The sequence below is a fragment of the Typopeltis vanoorti genome, chromosome 23 (genome assembly GCF_054136105.1).
Source record: "Typopeltis vanoorti isolate ZY-2024b chromosome 23, IOZ_Tvanoo_1.0, whole genome shotgun sequence".
Taxonomy (NCBI): domain Eukaryota; kingdom Metazoa; phylum Arthropoda; class Arachnida; order Uropygi; family Thelyphonidae; genus Typopeltis; species Typopeltis vanoorti.
Genome location: NC_143571.1, coordinates 19,187,349 through 19,205,070, shown reverse-complemented (window position 1 = coordinate 19,205,070; position 17,722 = coordinate 19,187,349). Strand labels below are relative to the sequence as shown.

The following is a 17,722-nucleotide window of genomic DNA, read 5'->3' as shown; positions in this document are numbered from 1 at the left end:
ACTCTACAAAATGCAGAAAGAAATATATTGTATTAGTTATCATTAACACTTTTTTTTTATAACATACGTTAATGATTTTCAAGTTGTTTGTTGACAAAATTATTTGAGACTGTTTTATTTGTTTATCCTTTCCTGCTACCCCAGACTTCCTAACAGCAAAAAAAACTAGAAAATAGTTGCTATTTACAGGATACGAAATATAGATAAGTGTTGTCCAATTAAAAGAATGGATAAACGTTATTTGATTTATATCTAAGCCATAAAAATGTCACTTAAAAAACTATACGCGGAGCGATACACAGAAGTAAGCTTCATCGAGTTACTGCTTGATGAGTGTTACGTCAATTTCATCATCATTGCAATTCATAGATAAAAAAGCGAAGTGAGTGATGAGCATTCTTCCTTATAAACAATATTTTGAAGAATAAAAATGCCATTTTCCTATTTAAAATTGCATTTATATTAAACTTGTCGAAATGTACTTCAGAATATATTATTTTAATTTCTTTACTACTGCATACTTTTATTATTATTATTTTAATGTAGCTCTCACCCACAAAAAGTTTGTAAAGCTATAGTACAATCTTACAGTGGATGTGCTAAAGACTTTTCCCCATATCTTTATTAATTTTATACATTTTTGTACTTTTTTAAAAATCCATTTTTCACATTTCCGGAAACCCTGCTCTAAGAGACCAAACTTGGTATAAGAAGACTTATATCAATGTTTTAAAATTTTAAAACAAAAATTTAATTCGAATTTTTTATGTAGTGATTGAAATATTATATTCATTTTATTTTATGAATATTAGTGGACAGTTATGCTAGTATGAAGAATTACATCTGGATTGGAGAATGCTGTTGTTACTTGTTTGTACAGCAGGGAAGATTAAATGCATCTGTTGTCCGTCAGTTGACTAAAGAAAAATAAAGAAGAAAGAAAAAAAATAATAAAAATAAAAAACCTTCTGTATGGAACGGGTTAATTTTCCAAGTTTTTAGTTTGTCAGTTTCATAAGAAGGTTTTTTTTTTAATTTTTTTTCTTTCCTTTTTTACTTTGATTTTGGAACATTAGCAGAAAAATAGGAGGTATATCTTATTTTTCTGCTAATGTTTTAAATCAAAGTATATATAAATTATTTTTGTGTATTTATTTTAATGTATTTGCCAATTAAGTTTATTTAATTATTAAAATAAAGTATTCTTATTATTACAAAATACATTATCAAGCATAATAGTTAAGGTTCAAGCCGGATATATCAGAACTGTCAATTACAGTAAAGACAATAAATATCAGTAAGTAAAGATACAAGAACCTCCCTAGCTCTAGCGATATAGACGAACCCCTTTGGTCGGAAATATCTGGGTTCGATTCCCGTCCATGACTGAAAAACCTTTATCTGGTTTCTTTCGACAAAAGGCGAGTTAGCCAATCTCATAAAAAACCAGGCTGATAGGGATTTTTTTCACCTGGAAACTCGGGTGTTTCATCCCTCAAAACAGGAAAAACCGGACCTGCGAACACACGCTGCTACAGTCAAAAATGCATACTTAATTAAATAAAGAAAAGATACGTTATTTATTGACTTCGTTAATGTATTTTTAAAATGAATTAAACTGTTATGGGATTTGGAATTTTATTGAGAATTATTTTTTGAATTACGTCTAAAAAGAGAAGAATCTTATCATATTTCGATAATATGATGGTTAGTTAGGTGTGTGAGAGAGAGAGAATCCTACCTACGGATGAATGTTAGCATCAATATCGCAGGTGAGTTAACACTTTCAATAATTCGGAAACTCTTCACTAGAAACGAAATATCCAACTTTTTCAAGCCATCTCAGGATACCAATAAGCGGGTGGTGGTCTAACAGTGGACGATGAAATTCGTTTCCAACCTAAAGATATTAAGATACATCAATGACCACGGCGGGATTTGGAATCGCCGACTGTGTGTTGGAGTGTATTTCTCTTCAACCAACCAGCCATGTTGTGTGAATTACATGGCAATCAAGAAAATAAAATGTCTCTCTGGGTTGTACTTCCTCATTTGTTTCTTAATTTTCTATAATTATTAAAAAAAAATCAGAATAGAGTGTGACTCTATTAGGTGACAAATCGTTCTTGTTTACAATCATAGATCCAGCGTCCTTCACTTTATTTTCGCTTTACTTTTTAGTTAAACCAAACTGCTTAATGAGCTATAAATTTCCAGCTTTTCGTGAAAGGGATTCACATAAAAACACAAGTTTAATCAGAACACAAAACTTATTTCCTCTACATATTTCAGTGGCGTGTCATGAAACACTGTTCCACGTGCCAAAAATAAACACTGATCTAAGAGTACAATGTAAGCACCTCGGACGTATGATTTAATTTAAGAAGGTATTTATCAATTTGCTAAAATGCATCCAGAAATGAGTGAATTTTGAGATTGGAGGGTCTAAGCATGGAATTTTGAATAATAAGGTTTTTTTTTTTTTTAAACGGCAGTCCCACTTTGTTTCTTTGGGTTCTTACTTTATTTCTTCAGTTTTCTTCATTTATAAAATTAAGAGGGTATTGTATTTTGATTACACATGATCTTCAATAGAATATTTTAATTTAGAATTACTATATATATTATCATATATATATATATATATATATATATATATATATATATATATATATATATATATATATATATAACATAAATATAAAATTATATTATATAATTATTAAAAATATTGTCCAGATCGACGCAATAAGACAAATATCAAATTTCACATGATTTCTTATTGTTACATCTTGGATTTGCGTGAATAAAAATTGGTCACCTTACACATCGTAGACCCGATATACACGAAACACTGACCCACTATTTAATCGCTGCACATAAAATTCTTGGCTTTTCAAATCTGAGACACTGTGTAATCATATTAAACAATTACTTCAGTAATGATCACCGTTACGCAGCTGAGCTGCATACAGCATAACGCGACCTACCACAGCTTTCTACGCAACCGGACGATACAATAAAACACATAGCGAGGAAGCGAGAGAGAGAACATTTCATACCATTCTGCTCAACGATCTGCCACACAGCTTGAAACATCTAAACGACGACACTAAAACAAGAACCAGAAATAGTACAGGCACGATTTAGCACAGCAAATCCACAAAACCGAAAGGCTAAATAAAGTCAGTTAACCAGGAGGTTAAAGGAGAAATACCACACACAAACAAACAAACAGCTGTCGTCTTCTCTTTATTTAGAACAAATTAATGAATGATGATATTTCATTGTACGCCCATTCGTTGATTACCTATAAGAGATCGTCATACGGAAAATATCAACATGATCTGAAATTTAATGACCAGCACGATGCATGACTTTGGTTTCCCAAATAACTGTTTATATCAGGCTGATTACATAATAAACTTCCAGTCGTTCTAGGTTACCAAAGAAGAATCAATCACATTCACAGAAATCCAAGTCAAAATTGTATTGATTTAACAATTTTCCTTATGGGAAAACGACTATCATCTATCAATATTTCCAATTCTCTCACTTCCTTTTTTATTATTATCTATTTATTTCAATCGTAACCATTACTTCACTGGTTCATCCTATCATGCATGCAGAATATTTCGAAAAGAAACAATTATTTATTTAAAGCAGTTGGAACGAATATTATTCAAGTGTGCGAAACTTAAAACGATTCCTACTGATATGTTTCACAGTATCTTAAAAGGCATTTCTTTTATAAGCAAAATCTGAAGTATTTTTGTTTTCTACAAGAAGCTATTGGCCAGTATATATCCTGGCAGTAACACGTTTTTATTACTTTATGATGAATAATTTATCAAGGATGAATTATTCAGCAGTAGGATGTGAATGTTTCTAGGATGAAGTTTTGCGTCTGCGTAATGTGAGGGTTCTGAATAATGTCTGCACTAAGTGAAATATTAAAGTCTACCAATAACAGCAATGGGCACTTAACTTTGTTATATTCTATCTTCGCCAAGAGTACGCTGAGGTTTTTGGTAGAGTTTAATATGAACAGAATAATGTGATACCAACAGGCAATTTGCCGTTAATGGTTTTATCGTTTAAATACAAAAGACTGATTTTTTTTTTAGAACAGTGACACGAAATACTGTATTCAAAATAACATTAGCCGAGGTCAGGGCCTTTCTGCGAAAAATATTATTTTAAGGTCTTTCTTTCATACTAAAAAATCTTTGAGGAGTAAACAATGTATAAGGAGCACAAGATTAGTGATCTCTTTTGTTGAATTTTCTTTCTTAATACATCAACCCAGTCATTTGTTCACAGGTCCTTAAATATATTAAGTAAATCGAATGAAAAAAAAATCCTTGAATCTTTCTATGCCACTTTTTTTTTTATTTATTCTTTTCTACTCCAAAAACCAATATAAAGAGTTGACTTTAATCTAAACAATGAGAGACTGCTCACACAGTATACCACATGCGCTTGTGTGCACGTGGATTGAATTTTAAACTCAGTAAAATGTGCAATAAAATCGAATGTTATAAAGGAAATGGATTTTATATTACGGGGAAGCTATGTGTACTGTGTATGAAATTCATGTTTGCCGAAGAATGAAAACAGTTCAAGAAGGCCTTCTGGTTGTTGAAAAGAAAGTTCTTTGCTCTTTAGTACCACACATCAGATCTTTCTATTCTATTAGGACATAAAGGACAAATTGTTTCCATACTTCTGCTACACATAAATATGTTCTAGGAAACCCTTTCTACTCCTAAAATTTAAGTGTGTGTGTGTCACTTTCTTACAACAACCTTGTTTTTATATTTTTATTGTTTTCACGAGAAGTAAAAAGTTTCAGCAGCGTCTAGACGAGTCATATGTGCGAAGAAAATCACGGGATTCATGAGAGAACGCACTTAAAGAATAACAGTGTGACGAGGTTTGAATTCCACATGTTTCCTTATTACAACTAAGGACGTCATTTCATATTAGTCTATGTTACGTTTTGATAAAGGTCCATTGTGATTTCTTCCTATCCCAACGTATATTCCAATCTTTGGTTGATGAGAAAATATGTTCCGTAAAGAATTCTTTGAAATCCATTACGATATGGACCAATAGTACACATTGATGTATGGCATGTCTTTTAAAATCTATGTGATGCAATAAGAATTCTTTATAACAAAGAATGTCATTTTTGAATCGATAAACGAAATAAAACTAGGGAAGCCATATTTCTTCTGTTTTTGTGACATCCGCCAGTTGCGATCTGAAAGATTTTTGTTTGTTTTTCTCCTTCAGGCTTTTTTATGTAACTTTTTTTTCTTTTAAATCTATCTCTTCGTCAATTGAAACGACACAGCTAATTCCACTTGTAACGATTAAAAAAGCCTACAAAGAAAGTTCTAAGAACCTCTTTCTACGTGCAGACAATAGAAATAAAGACGGCAATAATATGTCTTTCCCCCCCCAATCTCTGTCAGGTCTATCCGTCATGGTAAAAGAAAGGACGAAAGTTGGAAAATTAACTTGACAGATCCGGAACAATTTATACACGCATTCTTTGAAATTCATTCACTCATTTCACCGGAATATTTTGTCATTTACTAGCAAAAATTACATAAGAGTTCATATGAAAGAGATATCTCATTTAAGGAGCTAGAAAGTCAAGCTGATTTATATAAAATTTTATTCGTTATGGAAAAAAAAAAACTAGATTAGTTAGCTTTATAATTCGAATATAATTACTATGGGAGAGGTGGGGATTTTTCACCAAACTTGTGTTTTTCGTTCCCCAGAAAGGAAACCCAACCCCGTGAACACACGCATCTATAAACATAGGACACTCCGACCTACTCAGTGGGATTTCCGGTTCGAATTCGTAATATGCCAGGAGCCTAATACGTAACCGTAACAGGCCACTAGGCCTAATACGTAAACGAAGAAGAAGATAATCACAATGGACAGAATAATAATAAAATTTAAAGAAAGAGATAGTAATGGAAAATATATATGATGTTTGTCGTATTATACGCAGTCTACCTAAAGGAAATAACTATTAAGAACAATTAACATCCGATATTTAAATTTATTTAATTAATAAATATAAATTAATATATAAATCATGAATTAACATGCATCAAATATAATATGATCATGACACATACTAAATAACTCTTTTTTTTTTTTTTTCATTTACTGTTAGTTTGTTTAGTATTGATAGATTGGATCTGATCGACGTACATAAATATGATAATCCATTGAATATTAAATCCGGCATTATTTCAAAGCCGAATGTAGAAACTATGAAAGTTTCGTACAAAATTTAACCGGAGAGCTTATGGGAATACACTCGCCGGCATTTACGAGTTGCCCTAGCGGGACCATATACAACAGTGCTTCCCAAACTTCTGGATGCCCCCCCCCCCCCCGCCTCCTGGAAAAATGAAAATATTTCACAGCCCCCCTCGAAAAAAATCGTAATATAGAGATATATTATTATAATATTTATTGTATTTATATTCAATACAAAACATACACAGCGCATATTGCAAAAATCAAATGCAAATATTACATTTTTAGCATTTTACATGCACATTTGACATGGCACATTACCTCATATTTTCATATAGATATCTTGTTATTGTACATTTGCAGTACAAGCACATGAAACGTAAAACGATTAGTAATAAAGAAAGAATGTGATATGATTTTAATATGATGGGTGTGTTTCAATACTGCTACACAAAGTCAATATGAGGTGAAATATTTGAAACTGCAATTACTTTGAAATGAAACTTTATACGAATCAGCATATATTTACTAATACTCATTAAGCGCCAAAATACGCAGGAAGCAAAATTTGTGAACCAACACCAATGTGTGATTTTTTCCCCACTAAAATATAAAAAATAACAAAAAAGAAATAATAAATAATAAAAGTTAAATACGTTTCTTTTAAGATAAAAAAAACTACATAGTCTTAAAACATTTTAAATTTGTTTTCATTACTTCACGCCCCCCCCTCAACAATCCTACGGCCCACAGTTTGGGAACCGCTGATATAGAGGAGAGGATCGCTTGCCCAAGCATCCATATATTCGCCTTTTATTGGTCCATTTTGATAAGGCCTGACAGCTGTTTCTCCTCAAAGACCAGGCAGAAACCTTTAATATCCATTTGATTTATATAATTTTGAATCGCCGAACTGAAGCCTTTTCGGTTCTTTATTTTAGTAAATGATAATCCGCTTTAATAATATCTTAGCCGAGTAAAAAGTGCTCATAAATGAGAATTCAAATGCGTTTTTATTTGCAGATTTGGGCAAGGATTAGTTGCAGATTTCATGCTCGCATTAGTTTCATCTTAGATTCACACGAATAACAGATTGTTTTACTTCTAGTTCGATTCTATTAAAAGAAAACAAAATGATACAAAAGAAAATAAATTGCCGGAATTATTTCGCAACGAAAGATAAATTGGAAATTTGTTGTTGGTTTTTGCGGACTAGTAAAGATAAAGTTGCTGTATGGAATGATAAAAGGGAAGCCATACACTTTTTGGATTTATCTAATTTGGTTACTAGGTTGATATTTTCTGATCAAATATCGACGGAATGGAAATTATTCTCTGGAAAGGTGCGTAGGTTTCATCTGGCATGGAATTACGAGCCTAGAAGGCGAACAGGGCGATCGCATCCCAATTACTTTCGGCAAACCGGCAGCGAAGTAATTTATTCTCTGGGGAACGAAACAGAATCGGAATGAAAGATTCTCGACTGAGCGTTTGTCGTTCATGCAAATACCAATCATCTTCAGAATACAAAATCACTTTCAAGTGCTGGAGTACACAGCATTTTCATGAGTCAAGTGTCACGTGACTTAATTTAGCATAAACGGTTTGAAGTGTACAAACCAAAAACTCATTCCATCTTAGCAGCAAAAGTATCTATCCGCATCAGCTGATTAGTAAACGCCCGGAATACTCTCGACTCCACTCTAGTGCACTACCAAACTCTCGGATCGTAGTATGTGATTGATTGATCCAAACGAAACGTTTAGAAGACAAAGATCTTTCCATGACGCGCTGTTTGCATACCTTATTTTCTTCCTTTTACGTTGTGTGTGCGTGTTGTTTTACTTTGGTTTTCTAGACGGATGTCGGAGTGTTTACAAAATACGTTAGCATCAATAATACTATAAAAGTCTGTTATTTAGTCAATCTTTCATCATAATTTTGGCATGTTTTCATGAAAACGTAAAATAGATGTGACGTATACCATAAAGAGCGGTTTCATAGAGACAGAACCTTAAAAATAAGAAAGAAAAAAACGCTACAAAAGTTGTACAGGCCAACTTTCTCACATTTTTTCAGGGCTAACGACTGCCAAAATAGCCGAAGGCTGTGGTCATTAAAAAGAACGTTGTACGGTACTGGGGAATGTGTGGAAAGCGTGATTGGCTAGGAAAATGGACAACAACAATGTCAAAATAATGGAACTCGGCTCCAAAGCTAATTTTCTAAGGAGTTATCACAGTGTATTTCTGATTACCTACATGAGTTTAATGAGCATCATTTAAAGAGCGAGTTTTTAGTTCCGGAAAACTATAAGTACAACTCAAACTTGCACTCCAAGTTTCTTTCAATCGATACATGACCTCAACAGATACAAACTAAAAAAAATGATCGTTTGGTTAAATGGAACTTTTAACCATTTCAGCCGCAAGTGATTCCATCATTGATCAGACACCAGTAATAAAACTAAGCATGAAACTCCTGAATTTATTTATTATTTTTTTATTACCTGTTGTGGGCGGTAAATTCGAGCCTGATCTCCGACTTTGGGGAACGCTTCGTACGCGAATGTTGGTCCTGCAAGGAGTGATGGTTGTAGAAAGCTGGCTCAAAGTGGCGGATAAACTCGTTCAAAATGAGACCTTAAGAAAAAAGAAACAAATATAAAACATAACGGTTTTAACAAGACTATTATTGCATTATTAATGATTAAATATTGCATTATTCTATTGTGTACTCAATAGAAAACAAACTGGGTTTACATTAATGGTTCGTTTATTTTAATCTAAGACGCCATTTTCTTGAAAGAGAAACATGAAGATTTAATGTGAAAGGCAGTGATGCAAAATCTAACCATCAACATGATGAATTAGATCGCGCAGTTGATGGACGCAGGTCAACTGCATATTAAATCCGTTGGTTCTCATTTGATAGGCACATTTGCAACATCTGGTTTGGTCATAATCAACAGTCCTGACAGCAAAGTAATCATAGTAATGTGGCAAGGACCTGTATACGTATTTTGCTCCCATATGTACAAAGAGGGAGCACTATAGGAGACGCATTAAACTTGGACTTAATAGACAATGGCGGTAATTTCGAGATAAAATGCCTCTTCATAACACATATTGTGTAATTCCCACAAGCGACTGAGTCTTAACTGTCGACATCAGGAACGCTGTCGTGAGAATGCATCGATCCACGAAGCCAACCTAGAGGATTTGTGTCGTTCTCTCAGAGGAGCCAAGCAGTTCCAAAGTTAGCTAAGAAGACAAACGGACGACCATTTGGACCGAAAAGACAGATATTCTTCGCTAACAATACAGTGCAGTGTCATTAATTTATTTTTGTACTTCAATAAAAAAAAATATATTTTTATTTTATACATCGTCATCATTCATATATCGTCTAGACTTATTTCAGACATAATTAACTTCGTTTTTAAAAGTGTTGTGTTCAATCTGAAATGAGAAATTTTTTTCGTTGATTGTTTCAGTAATTGTAGTGTTATTTTTTATTGTATTCAGATTTTTATATTTCAAAAATAACGATGTACGTTTTTATACGAATGTTAAGTCTACGAAACTTATTACCTATTCATAATAAATCACATTTAGTGATTATGTTGTAAAACATGCACATTATAGAGAAAAATTAATGGCGTAGTTAATGCTTATCGCTATACTATTCATTTATTTAAAATGGTAGAAAAGAAGCGAACAAAGATTATAGTAATTATTTTTTTTCCCTGTCTGCATTCAAAAAACAAGGGAAAATTCTGAAGACTAATGGCAACGCAATTATTTAAAGAGTTTTAACTATTTCAATATACCTTCAATTAGCTTTTATGTTCATTTGGAGTTCGAAATAATATCGTATACAACCTGTTTAAGAAATGTCATTAAGAATGGAGCAGCCCAACAATATTTATTTTAAAACTAATTAACCAATTGTTGGCATTGTTAATGATCGTCGTTTGCAATGTTCACATTGTCAAGAAACAGAAGTGATAAACAATGTGTTCAGACAAGCTACAGATAGCATTTTAATCGAAGTGGAATAAAAAGGTCCATGAATATGTTAATTAATCGAAAAAAAGTAAAAGAAATAAAAGTGGCAACGGAAAGATTAAAAGAATACAAAAGAAATGGGAAGAAGTAATGCATAAAGATATGTGGAGGCCTGGGGAGGGAGGAAAAGAGAGAGAGTCAATTAACAACGTTCACTAAATCGTCTGACGCCAGCAGCAATACCATCTGTCTCTGAGGATAACGAACTACTTTTTTGATATGTTCCGTTACCATTGTGACGATTGTCGGAATTATATTATTCTGAGGGAGTATAGAGCGCCCTCTGCGAATATTTTTAATATGCTATTTTGGTCAAACGATATTTTATATGGAGTGAGATATCCATTTTAAAATCTTCCAGAGGTTAGTGAATTACAAAAAATGATAAAAACGACGTCAGCGCCCCCTGTAACGAGTGCAGCGAACTACTTCAAGTGTTCCTTCTTTTATCCATCATGTGCTAACAATAGTGTGACAGAGACATAGGTAAAGCTGGAGAGAACACGAGCCTTTGGACATTTCCCCGAGAGTACAAAATAAAAAAATAGAATTAGTACACGCCGTCTTTGTCGACATAAATCGTCGCAAGGCGACGGCGGGCGACACGAACTAGATGCTCGCATGTTGGTAGTAATTATTTTCACACTGCTCCACAGTTCAGATACATCGCCACTGAGCTACAGGAAGTGTGATTTGAAACAATAAATTTTCAGCGCGCACTTTCGTACCTTCTCTCTATTCCTTTTCTCTGCTTTTTGAACTGATCTGTATTCTAGTGGCGAAGAGCAGCACTTAGTTTATTTGTTCGTTGGGATTACGACTAATGTGATGGGAAATTTCCACTCCCTTTAGCATCACTGTAAGGAAAATGTAAACGAAGTTTTTTTTCTTCTTTCTTTCTTCGTTTGACAAAAAATAAGTCTCTTTCCAGACTCAACTAAAGGCAAACAGCATTGAAAAGATTTAATTATTTCGAAAAAGTCAAGGCAAATTGCGAATGCGTGCAGCTTTGAATGAACGACAGAAAGTGGTAGCATCGATCGACTGTTACGTTTCGAAAGTTACGATATTAATAAAACGCTAATCAGCGATGCAGTTGTGAAATACCTTCTCAAGGGCAAAGGCGGAAACCGAAAGCATAAAGCTGCTTAGAGAGAGAGAGAGAGAGAGAGAGAGAGAGAGAGAGAGAGAGAGAGAGGGGGAGACAGGTTTGAATATTCATAGGCAGATTCGTTAAACCTTTAATATTCTGTACAAGTCCCTGACAGCGAAAGCTGAGAAGCAGCCAAGCACACAGGCAGGCACACACACACACACACACACACACACGTTTGCAATATAAGAAAAACAAACACTGATTTAATTCCAAGTCTTCATAAATTCCGCCTTCATTTCTAGCAATCGATAATTGTGAATCCTCTCAAGAAAGCAAAGTCTATAGCTAAAAACTGGACAGATGTATACACCACCTAGCGTCTTATTTATAAATAATGCGATTTTATTTTCGCTTCACTTTCTTCCTTTTTTGCTTATATTATTTATTTATTTCTTTTCTCTCCCTCTTCCTCCCATTTCCTGTACTTTCTTTCTGTTCACTTTACAATATGTCCTGTGCATAATAGCGAATGATTGATATCATCCACCATGAAGACCCGTTTACAATATCCTCGCGTTCAGGTCACAGATAGTGTCATTTGCAGAGTGTTACTAAATGACAACACCGAAGTTATAGTCAAAAAGTTAACAAAGGCTTACTTATAAATAATATTACTCAAGAATGTTGAAAGCTCCTGGTCGTAAAATCTTTAAACTCATAATGGACCCTTCTTGGGAAATGGATTTATGCAATATATTGCATGTCATTATTAAATATATACGATTTTGGTGTGTACTTATTCGAATTCTTTTGATTTATTTGCGTAATTGTTTGATAACCAGGGGCGACTCGTGCAACAGGAACTACGGAACTGCGGCATCCCCAATTTTTCTCGATATATAAATATAATTATTAATTTATTTAATTTTATCATCAACAATCCTATACAATTCTCTTATTTTGTATAAAAAATAATAAAAATCCATTTTGTAGCACTTAGGAGGGCGAAGGACGCTAGCACCACTGTGTTTACCACAGTGTCATGTTGCTACGCGCGCAAGCATATACACGTCATAGTGAGATACGAGCTATTAGCGTAATGCGGCACTGTCCGTCGCGCAGTTCCACTGTTGTTTATATGCAGTTTGCGCCAGTAGTAGAGTGCTCGTAGTGCTTATCGTGTTTACTCCGTCTCTTTAAATATTTGGACATTACAATTAAAGGCATAACATTTGTTATAGTAATTTTTAATTATACTAAACTATAATTTTATCGATAATAAACAATATTTTTCATGTTAATTTTTTTTTTGATTTTTTTATCATAATTTTGATATTTTATCCAAACATGTATACACTGTACTTACAGTGTGTATGTATATTTCAAAAGTTGCAGCATCCCCACGACTTCAAGCACGAGCCGCCACTGTTGATAACAGAGTAATATTTACAATGAAGTGTTGCTTCACGCTATCAATATCACTCGACATTTTTCTTGCATTGATAACAAGCGCGCGACTTATTAATAACTTGTTCTTTTAATTAAAAGAACACGTAATTAAAAGCTGCGTATCGACATATTGCAAGATTATCTCTACAGAGATTCATCTTAGAGGAAAATATTACAACATTTCTTACCCTTCTCTCTTAAACTGGTTAATTAGGATGTAATTAGATGACAACCTATATATGAAGATCAGTTTTACATTGGCATTACCTGACAATTTCATTTATCAATACGTGTGTACATGTGTGTGTGTGACCGAGAATATTATAATGTGATTGTTTCAATGCATTCATCTGTTTTAGAACGTGATGGATGGCATGCAAATGAGTTGCCAGATTCATCTTTTTTTTTTCTAAAAATTTTTATTTTTGTCTTCTACTTTGTGGTGAAAATTAAATGATATTTATTAAGTTATTGGGCTCAAATGTTAGCTATCACCAGAAAGAGAGAGAATGTCAGGAAAAAAGTAGGAAAAAGGAGAATATGCGCCTCTTCCCACGATATAGCAGATTATAATTCAAGTTACAAACACGAGTGAAATAAAACGTGAAAAATATGAGCCCCAAACACACGTTTTTAGAATAATTACAACTCCTAAAGAATAATACTTCTACTTGTAATAACATAACATTTATTAGCATTTCTGGTTGTCAACCTCAATTACAACAAAACTTCCATAAGAAATCAGAAAATTAAATGACGTAAAGTTAGAAAATGAAGTAAGTAAACATGTAACTTTCTACACGTATTCGTATATTTTCGTCGGGTAGATTTTCGAGACGTCCAACGAAGATGAAAACTCATTTGCTAAAAAAAAAAAGAAAGGAAGAAAAACCTATTGCTTTTATTATGCTGGAAACAATGTACTAAGGATTGTTTCAAAGAAGAAGAAAACAGTATTTTGTATTTTTTTTCCTGTTGTTATTTGCAAAAAAAAAAAGACATTATTTGGATTCCCGAAGGCATCAGAAAATGGAAATATATTTAACCGATGATCTAATACAGTATAAGCATACACAAGCTCAAAATGCCTTGCCGAAGCCAAACACATTGTGACGTAATAGTTGAACATTCAGAAAGCTGATAGCACGAGATATTTGGAAGAGCTCTGAAGTAACAAAGTCCAGTAAAAGAGAGCATGTTTCGTAATGATCAACTTCCAAAAAGGTCTTTTCTGTATGGTTATGTAACTAATGGCAGACCATAAACATGGTCAATTTTAGGCCCAATTTTACTCACCCTACACGAACAGCAGATATCTTCCTTCGTGTTTGAAAGGGAAGTGACATCACTTCCTCACAGCATACTAAAACGTGGAGAAGCCTCCATTTGGAGCCTTCTCGTTTACTCAAACGTGGCTTCGCTGGATTGTAATCATATCCGAAGGAGTGGAAGAGTTACTGCCGTCTTACAATAAAGAGCGTCTTGTTGCCAGCACGAGAGCGAAGAATGCCCAGTGGCAACTGCTATCTCTCTCCTGTAAATGTGCGCAGTCGAAGATGCTCCCTTCTTGTTCTCTTCTCTCTACCTCCCCCCCCCCCCACTCTCAACGTTCTCCACTCCCTTCCTCCCCCATATCGATTACACTTACTGTAACTACGGGCACGTGCTGCTGTTAGAAGATATCGAAAGCTGTTCAACCTGGTGGAAGATATCGAAAAGTCAACGTGATTGTAGCGGGGCCCCTCGAAATATGTGTTTAGATTTCGCTCTTTATCTCCGTCCCCAGTAATGACGAAACGGAACAAATACGAGTCGTTCGCCGAGCAGACGTACAAATAATGTTTCGTGTCCAAAAGCCACGCTGTGCTTAGCACCGTCTGGGAATGCGACCTCGAGGGAAGTGAGTGCAACGTCTTCCATCATCTCACGTAGCCGGAGATGTCACGCTTGCTTCCTCGAGAGATAGCCATGCAACATGAAAGCTTAATGGCAGGGAGGAGAATGGAAATGAGCGGATAAATCAGGAAAACAGGTGAGCGACTACGGAAAAAGAGTGGTCGACTATTCCTGGCTGAAGGAAAACACTCGGCTTGAATGATGAGACGAGATCGCTTCATGGCAACTGTGGGAGATTATTTCTTACTACGATCAAATTAGCTTTTTTTGTTTGTGTCCACTTGTAGTCATACTAATTCATCCGTATTTGTCTAATATATCCCCATTTTCCCTTCACTTAAGTTTTAGATTCTTCTAATTAATAAAATTCACTACAATAAAATTAATGCACGTTCCACACGTCTAAACACATTATAGTTACCCATACTTCATAAAAAGACTTATTTGTTTCATAGATATGTTATGAGCACAAATAACATCTTTTGATATCCAAACAGTTGTATCTTTTGCAGCAGGACAATCAATCTCTATGTTTTTTTATACTTAATAACGTTGAATTTTAAATTGTATCACAATTTGATATTTTACAATATTTTCCAATTTTCTCTTTTAAAATCACAAGCAGTATTCTTCTCTGCTTTAAAATGAATTGTTTTTGCGACTCAATGGAAAAACGTACTGCATTGCTTCTTCACAGTAAAATGAATTTGGTTCAATCATGTTTTCTTCTCCATTTTCGCCTTATTTTTAATACTTTCTGATACGCTAAGTGTGTAATTTCGCTTTAGATTATCATATTAATTAAAATAGTCGCCTACTATGACGCTATCATCATGTTCGGACGGTTAGACATTGAGCTACGAAGGCAACATAATCCCAATATAATCTTTGTAACTCTTTTTTTGCAACCTATCCAATGAAAACAATGATTGAATAATACCGCCTGATTTAATGTATTTAAACGCCTGTTTTTATATTCATCTACTCATCCGCAGAAATTTAAAAGACCATTTAGTATGCAAATGCATCTACAAACAAGCAAAAGCAAAACGAATGCCTTTGTCTTCGACTTTGTATATCTTCTGATGGTTTCTTTAATCAGAAAAGATTAATTTTTCATAGAAATTAAGGAGCATTACTCGGTGAACATTGCTAATTGATGAGAATCAATTTTTGCAGTAGTTTGTCATTGAAAATGCGAATAATAAAAGAGCAGTGAACTATTTATAACATCTGCCAAAAATTACCAAGATTATGCATTTTTAGATAAGAAAGTGGCTTCGATAAGTAAGTAACAGTAACCAATAAATAAATAAATATTACATCATCCACACAGTTTCTAGCGATAGAGAAACCAAATGATCAAAATGGCTCCTTAAATATTTAAGCGAAACACAAATTTTTAACGGAAATTTGAAATTGATATAAAGATTTTAATTCACTAGCTCTTTCATCCGTAACTTTTTTATTTATATTTATTTTACTTATTTATTTTGGAAATAGGTAGGCAGCTGGTCTCTATTTTTCATCACTGCATAAGTTGAGTGCATTTCTGCGGTGTGCTAGACGAACAGAGATGTTTATTATCCTAGCAGTATTGAGTTGTGTGATCTCGTGTTGTTCTGTTGCTTTTGATCAGTTGTGAGACTTTAATACATTCACTCAAGGCTGTTTGCGCGTGTTGCGAATCAAGCGGAAATTTGCTTGAATGTGTATCATGCCCCTTCTGCATCGAGCAGGCACATTTTTACAAACTAGTCAATATATGTGGCTTTCCGCTTTCAAATAAATGATTTTAAATATTAAACGGAGATGATAAAATAGCCTGAGGCGGTATTTCATTTGATCGAAGCTACTGCATCCTCTTAATGCAAAAGCTGACGGTTTAAATCCCGTGTAAAGCGTTGATGTTTGTAAAAGCATGCTATGGGTATGAGCTCCTTGAATTTTTGTTGTTAAGAAAATACTGCAGGAAATTGATGATCACGAGGTTGTCTTTTTTGTAAAAAAATCTGTTTTATTAGGAGAACAGTTAGTTCATAAAATTTTCACAAACAAGTCCTCTATCAATAATTTTTCACTAACTGAAATTTTTAAATAACATTAAATAATTGAAACCGTAATTTTACATCAATACTTGATAGCTTCAGTTATTTATAAAATGATACCTTATCTATTGTGTGAAGTTCAAGGTTTTTACTTGAATGAACATTGAATTAGGAATAGGTAGACTACTTTTTGGCCTAAATTAGCAGCTGAACATTATTTAGAACTCAATAGCACTGTCTTATATCTCTATAACAACATGAAAGGAAAAATTAAGAATCTCTGCATAAGTTTGAAAATTATTCGTTGACTGACGGAACTTTTCCGATAGATTTGCACGGTGAGTTAATTAGTCCGCAGTATGATTACTCATTAAAAAAAGGGCATTTTTTTTTCAGTAATAACCCTCAAACCGACCTTCAGAATATACATGATCTGCTGTAATTCAATCTGATCCCCTAATGATCAAATAAGAATCAGTCAACAGCAGACAGATCCGCGGAAACATTCACTGCAGCACCTGACGAATGTCTTCAAAGCTCCAGTAAATAATTACTTTTTTGACAGTCGCATACATTTTGTATCAACTCCTGCAAGCAAAGAGGTGCATGCAGACACTTGGAAATCAGAGGTATTAAATACAGTAAAAGGTTATTTATGTACGTTCACTGAAAATAAAGTTCCATACCAACTACCTACTTAACTTTGTGCTTGGTAGACAGATCCCCATGAATTGAGGTTCTGTAAAAGGAATCGTGCAGCCGATGAGAAAATGTCATGGACCTTGTTTCCTTGGTAACGTGACATCATTTGCGAGCAGGCTATTTCTGAGATCAAGTCCGAAGAACATTCTCCACTGGACATTCGAGGTCTA

The 17,722-nt window shown here is 34.0% G+C and overlaps 1 protein-coding gene across 1 annotated transcript in view; it reads right to left on the bottom strand.

Moving 5' to 3' along the window:
* LOC150093665 (disintegrin and metalloproteinase domain-containing protein 10-like) overlaps positions 1 to 17,722 on the bottom strand; it is a 332,641-nt gene that overhangs the window by 292,684 nt on the left and 22,235 nt on the right. The window contains exon 2 of the mRNA XM_090413243.1: positions 8,801 to 8,933. Within this exon, the coding sequence (XP_090269369.1) occupies positions 8,801 to 8,933 (133 nt within the window). The remainder of the gene's footprint in view (positions 1 to 8,800; positions 8,934 to 17,722) is intronic.